Genomic DNA, 6,257 nt, shown 5'->3' on the forward strand with positions numbered 1-6,257 from the left:
GTGCCCAGGGCCAGCTGCAGTGTCCTGGTCCGTGTCTCAGCAGCGAGGGGCTCTGGGAAGGCAGAGCAGGGCTGTGAGGAGCCCTCTGTCCCCCCTGCTCCTGACGGGGCTGGAATGGAGGCTGCTGCTGTTTGAGCAGCCCGCTGATCTTTGTGTCTCTCTGCAGCTGCAGCCAGAGCAGTTGGACTGTGGAGCCGCACACCTTCAGCACCCGCTGGCCATYGTGAACCCGGTCACAGCCACCCCCATCTTCACCCACAGCGGCCTGAGCGCGGTGGCAGTGGCCAGTGTCAACAACTACACCGTGGTGTTCCTGGGCACGGCCACTGGAGCACTCCTGAAGGCAAGTGGGCCAGCAGCTCTGGGCTGGGTGGGGTCACAGCTGTCCCTTCAGCTCCTCTGCTCTGCACAGGGGACAGCACTGCTTGGTCTGAGCACCGGCCTCTGTCAGGCCATGGAGAAGTCATTGGATAATTCCATAACCTGGATGGTAATGTACACTGCTGATGACTTGTGGCTGTTAATTGCTGCGTAGGGCTGCCATCTGAGCAGGGTGTTTTTGATAAGCCCCATGCTGAAAATGCTATTGTGCAGCATTGAATTATTGAATTTAGGGACTTACTTAACTGTATCAATAGAATTTTTGTATAATATAATTATATATGCAATATTTTGATATTATTTAATTACAATATTTTGTTATTATTTCAATTATCGAAGTTATTAAAATTATTAAAAGCTCTTCTAATAAATYCTCCCTCTGAGCTGCTGGCTTTTGAAGACTCTGCGTAGCTAGGGGAATGATAAAGAGATGCTTCTTCAGAGCTGAGTGCAAAGCAGGTGTGAACCCATGGTGGCATCTGCTGCAGAGAACGTGCCAGAGGTGGTGCAGGGTGGTGCAGTGCCACAGCTCTGCAGGACACAGGGCCAGGCTCTCTCTTAGTGCTTGAAGTTTGCCAGAACTAAGTTTTGATTCCAGGCAGCCACAGCAGTCTGGTAAACTCCCAATATCAAAAGTGCACAGGGGAGAGGGGGAAAAGGCCTGGAGCAGAGACAGCTGATACCTGCCTTGTCTGTGCCTGCGGGGACTGCTGCATAACGTGGGATACTGCATCAAAATGCTCCAATAGAAGAAAACTTATCCAGTCTCTTCCCTTTCGACTAAGTGCTCCTGGCAGAAATGTGGGAACAATCACAAAGGAACTTCCTGCTTTGAGTTTGCCCACAGGGGCAGGAGATTTGTGAGGGTGGGGTGGAGCTGGCATCGGGCCAGGCACAGGGCTGGGGGGCACATGCCACACGCAGAGCAGCCTGTTCACACAGCATTAACAGCATTTACAGCTCTGCTCCATTATCATCTCACAGAGACCAGCCTTATCTGCACTGCCTCCATTAAGGAGAGGCTCCTGGCTCCTKCGCTGGGATAATTTGCTCAGATAGCTGTAATCTAATTCCACAACACAGCTGCAGAACCAGAAGCCCTTTTACCTTCGGGGTTCCTTGCTCTTTGGCACAGGATGCAAGATACTTTGAGTGAGCAAATCATTCAGATTTGTTGCCTGAGAAAAGACAGCAGAGGGGCAGAAATAGTGCCAGCCCAACTCGTGCCAGCAGCAATTAGGGCTGCCAGGGGCATGTATGGGGAATTAATGCTATTCTGCATCTGCAGGTGGGCATTTGGTGAGGCCCAGTGCCACATCCAGCAGTCAGAGAGGGACAGCAGTGCTCGGGCAGCATGGCAGGCCAGACATGGCAGGGTTGGTGCCCTCAGGGGAATCTGTCGGGATGAGCCCCACGTGTCCAGATCTGGAAGGACACAGTGCTCTGCTGGGGCTGCTCACCAGTTTGTCCCTCTGGTCCCATCCACAGGACTGGTGCTCGCTGCCCCTCTGTGCTGCTGCAGGGCTCTCTCCCAGAGCCTGCAGCCCCCTGGCATCCAGGGAAACTGCCTGTGGGAAGAGATGAATGTGCCCAGGAGGCAGAGGAGCCAGGGACAGGAGTCTGGTAACAGCTGTGCAGGGAGCACATCTCAGCAGTGAGGCAGAGAGGATGGGCACAGAGCTGCAGTGGAGAATGTCAGGGCTCACTTCAGAGACACCTTGGATGATCCCAGCAAAATCATTCAGCTCTGGCTAGCCAGCTTGTAAAATGGACACAGCGATGGTTTCCTGCCTTTTCTGCATAGCTCTCAGTGCTTCCATATGATTCTCAGCAGAGAGAAGAGAGAAGCAGAGAGAAGCCTCTGCCTCGAGCCTGTGCTGTCATACTGGGCTGTGTTAGTGCTGCTCTAGTGTAAAAATTAATTAACCTATGTTTATTAATTAAGCCATACTTTACAGAGCAGAGGCTCACTTGGTCATTACAATTGCCTTCCCTTGCTAATAAGGAGGCAGGAATTTTCCTCCACTCCCTTTCTGTTTTAAGCTGAAAAGTGACTGTCACAAGAAATTGTGTAGCCCCATTGTTGTTTCCTCTCAGCAATGCCACATYTAATTTACTGAGTTTTGGAGTCAAATGCCAAGACATTCAGAGARCTGAAAGGCAGGCTGATGCTGTGCACCTTCTCCATCACTGCCAGTGCTTCAGCTGGTGCTTCCTGAGATGAGGTGGGACTTGGCAYTCTGGTGGCAGCTGCCCTGGTCTGCTGAAGCCAGCAGGGACAGARGCTTCTTCTGGCTGGGAGTGACAACACTTGTCTTTCAAATACGCAGGGAGCAGGGGATGCCGTGCTGTAGAGATTCTCACTGATTTTCCCTGGTTTTCATTAAGCTGTGGAAGCTCGCTGTTCTCTGTACACAATGTGCACGTGTACATGATGAGGGCTGAAGGCTGGTGCCACCTGCATGAGGTGAACACAAACCGTGCCTGCTGGATGCAGGAGTAGAGCTCCAGTCAGATGCTTTCCAGGCAGCCCCTCARACAGAGAGACCAGGGCTGGTGAGGCTCCTGCATCCCTGAGAAAGGCTGGGCTTTTCTGGGCTGTGCTGTGCCTGCCATGGCAGAGCTGGCGTTTCGCAGGAAAGCTCCATGTGAGCAGAGATTCACAGTGCCTGACAATGTGCAGCACCATTGTATACCATTTGGGTTTTGTTTATAACCAAGGAGAAATAATCTTCTCTTCTCCCCTTAATGTTTGAAAAGTGGTCTCAGTGAGTGCTTTGTTCTCTCTGCAGCTTAACCTGGACAGTAGGATGARGGTTGTTAGCAGGAGATCCATTTCGGTGGCGTATGGAGAGCCTGTCCATCCCATCATGCAGTTTGACCCTTCTGATTCCACCTACCTCTACCTGATGACCTCTTACCAGGTGAGATCTTCAGTCCTCAACACAACAGTCCTCGGAGCACATCCCGTATTTGATTTAGCTTCAGGCTGGGAGCAGGAAGGGGCAATAAGATTCTCTCTAAGATTAATGGTCAGAGCCAGGAAGTTCCGAGCTTTGGCAGTCAAAGGGCTTTCTGGGGAGGTGCTGTCCATTCTCCTGTGCTGGGTGAGCACAGCGTGCAGCACACTCATCAGGGTTTGTGGTGGCCAGGTAAAAAGGACAGTGAAGTATACTGAAACCAATTGCACATACAGGAGCACAGAAATAACCAGAGGTTATTCCCCTACAGAAACTCTAAAATGACAGTCCATGGTCTTTAGGAAGGCTTTCAGGAGATCCTACAGACAAAAAGGATGCTATCAGAAGCAGTCCCTGGGAGGTTTCTGTTCAGCCCTTTGCAGGAGGTGTCTGTGCAAAGCTGTGGAGCTGCAGYGGGTGCAGACGGTCTCATCTCCCTCAAGTTAACAGAGGAGGAAGATGAGAGGAGGAAGATGAGAGCTGAGCGCTCCAGGCGCTCGTGCTTTGTCCTGAATTACATTTTAATATGTCAAAACAGATGCAAATTACATTTTAATATGTCAAAACAACCACAAATGTTACATGTTGCATTTGTATTTTCCAAGCTCTAATTCCCTGAAGATTGGTCCTGATTGTTTCACAGACCCCTCCCAGGACACTTCTTTAGCTGATGGTCCTGGCTGGGCTGTGCCCTCYGCTCGGGCTGATCAAAAACCCAGTGCTGTGCTTATGGTGCCTCCTCTGACTGCTTCTTTTCCAATTAATCTGATGAATTAATTTTCTTTGGYGGAGTTAGCATCCCAGAAATGTCCCCAGGGTTGGGGTAGGGTTGCTGAGCTCTTCAGGGCTGGGGCACAGGTTGGTGCTGTGAGTGAAGTGGGGCTCTGGCCAAGGAGCCCACAGCCCTGGGTGTGCTTTCCTGGTGGGAGCTCAGGGCTCTTAGCACCTCACATTTTCAGTCTCCACTATTCCAAACTGCTCAGGTTTCCTTCCCGAATGTTTAGAGATGAAAGGGGAAGAAAGCAGAAACCAACACATGCTTTTCCCTTCCAGCTGCTCCTGCCAAGTGAGTCCCTAGAGGTGTTTTGATTTTTTAACAAATCAAGGTTTCCAGAGTGGTGCTGCTTTCTGATCTTTGTGTAAACAGCCAGGGAGGGCTGGGCTCTGTTTGCATGTGTGGGTGAGAGCTTTTTGCAGAGAAAGACAAGCTGTGAAGGCATCTCCATCTGACACCTCTGAAAGGTGCATTGCCACACCCTGTAAGCCGGTCATCACATGGCTCCTGCCATGGCACGGCTGGAAAGGAGAGCTCAGCCCAGCTGAGTCCAGCTCAGCCCAGCTCAGCCCAGCCAGCCTGCAAACCCTGTGCTTGCCCCAACCCTTGGGCATCCTCCCTGTGTTGGGAGGCACAGCTGGGACAGGCTGTGGTGGCCCTCAGTGGCAGCAGGCGGCTGCTGGGGCTTGTCCCGTGCCAGGGCGGTGGCACAGCTGCAGCCTGCGGGATGTGCCAGGGCTGCTCCTGGGGCTGCTGGGGTGCAGGGTGCAGGGTGCAGGGTGTGCCAGGGCTGCTCCTGTGGCTGCTGGGGCTTGTCCCTGTGCCAGGGCTGCTCCTGGGGCTGCTCCTGTGGCTGCTCCTGGGGCTGCTGGGCCAGTGTGTGCAGGGTAGGGCTGGCACAGCCCGAGGTGCTGCTCTCTCGGCTCCAGCTGTGCTGCTGGGGGCGGTGCTCCGTGGGCTGGCACATCTGGCAGCAGCTGTGCTCTTGTCTGCAGATGGCCCGGGTGAAGGTGGCTGCCTGCAGTCAGTACTCGACGTGCCCCGAGTGCCTGGCGGCCGCTGATGCCTACTGTGGCTGGTGCACCATGGAGACCAGGTAGGACCAGCACGTCCTGCTCACCYTCCAAAGCATGGCCTTTGGCCCTCGAGCCTGGCCAAGGRTTTGGGGATTTGGGGAYTTKGGGCRCCTTCTGTATTTCCCCACAGTCACACTACCAAGAGTCTTTTTCCATTCGTTATAACATAAGCACTGTAAAAAACAATAGTGTTTGGCCCAAAGGATTGGGATGTTCTTCAGAGTGAAGATTTCACTGTAGCTGGATTGTCGTGCCACAGGCACCTGCCAGTGCAGAGAACCTCTTGCAGGTGTGAAATCATGGGACTGGGAGAACCTGCACCCTATGAAAGTCCAGCTTTTGCCCCTGCAGATCTCATCTATGAGTAGAAGACAATCGTACGCAAAAGGGGATATTCAAAATCAGATTTCACATTTACAAACTGAAGATGCCAGACAAATGTCATCCTCTCCTCCTGAGTTCAGGTTCATCCTGGCCTTCTCCTCCCTTCTTCCRTCCTGGTGCTGCTGTGGGAGTGTGTGCTTTCATCACAGCAATCAGGCACTTCAGACATAGTGGCAAACATTGAGGCTAAGCTGCATGCAAGAAGGAGAAAGATACAGACACAAGATTTTCTCAGGATTTTCCCTCGTAAGAAACTCAACATTTTTATCACCTATTTTAAAACTCATTAACCATGAGTTCCTCTGTTCATTGCAGGTGCTCTCTGCAGCACGAGTGCACCAACTTCACAGGAGCCAATTTCTGGGCGAGTGCGAGTGAAGGAGTGCAGCAGTGCCCCTCCATGAGCATCCTGGAGCCCGAGATCAACATCGACAAAGAGAATCCGGTGCGTTTGGTGCCAGTGCCAAATCACTCCCTGCACTGTCTGTAGAGCATCGCTGCTCTCAGGTGAGAGCTGTCCTGTCCTCTGGTGGAGCAGCACAGCTCCCGTGGCTCGGAGATGGCTCAGAGATGGCTCAGGGGAGCTCCCGTGGTTTGGATACGGCTCAGGGGAATCTCCTCGTGGCTCAGATATGGCTCAGGGGTGCTCCTGTGGCTCAGATATGGCTCAGATATGGCTCA

General features: G+C 52.6%; 1 protein-coding gene across 1 annotated transcript in view; it reads left to right on the forward strand.

Moving 5' to 3' along the window:
• PLXND1 (plexin D1) overlaps positions 1–6,257 on the forward strand; it is a 72,980-nt gene that overhangs the window by 14,137 nt on the left and 52,586 nt on the right. Inside the window, exons 4-7 of the mRNA XM_057383099.1 lie at positions 167–343; positions 3,174–3,305; positions 5,112–5,212; positions 5,892–6,064. Coding sequence (XP_057239082.1) covers positions 167–343; positions 3,174–3,305; positions 5,112–5,212; positions 5,892–6,064 — 583 coding nt within the window. The remainder of the gene's footprint in view (positions 1–166; positions 344–3,173; positions 3,306–5,111; positions 5,213–5,891; positions 6,065–6,257) is intronic.

This window comes from Malurus melanocephalus, unplaced genomic scaffold (assembly GCF_030028575.1).
Source record: "Malurus melanocephalus ecotype Western Australia unplaced genomic scaffold, MMel_1.1 scaffold_607, whole genome shotgun sequence".
Classification (NCBI taxonomy): Eukaryota; Metazoa; Chordata; class Aves; order Passeriformes; family Maluridae; genus Malurus; species Malurus melanocephalus.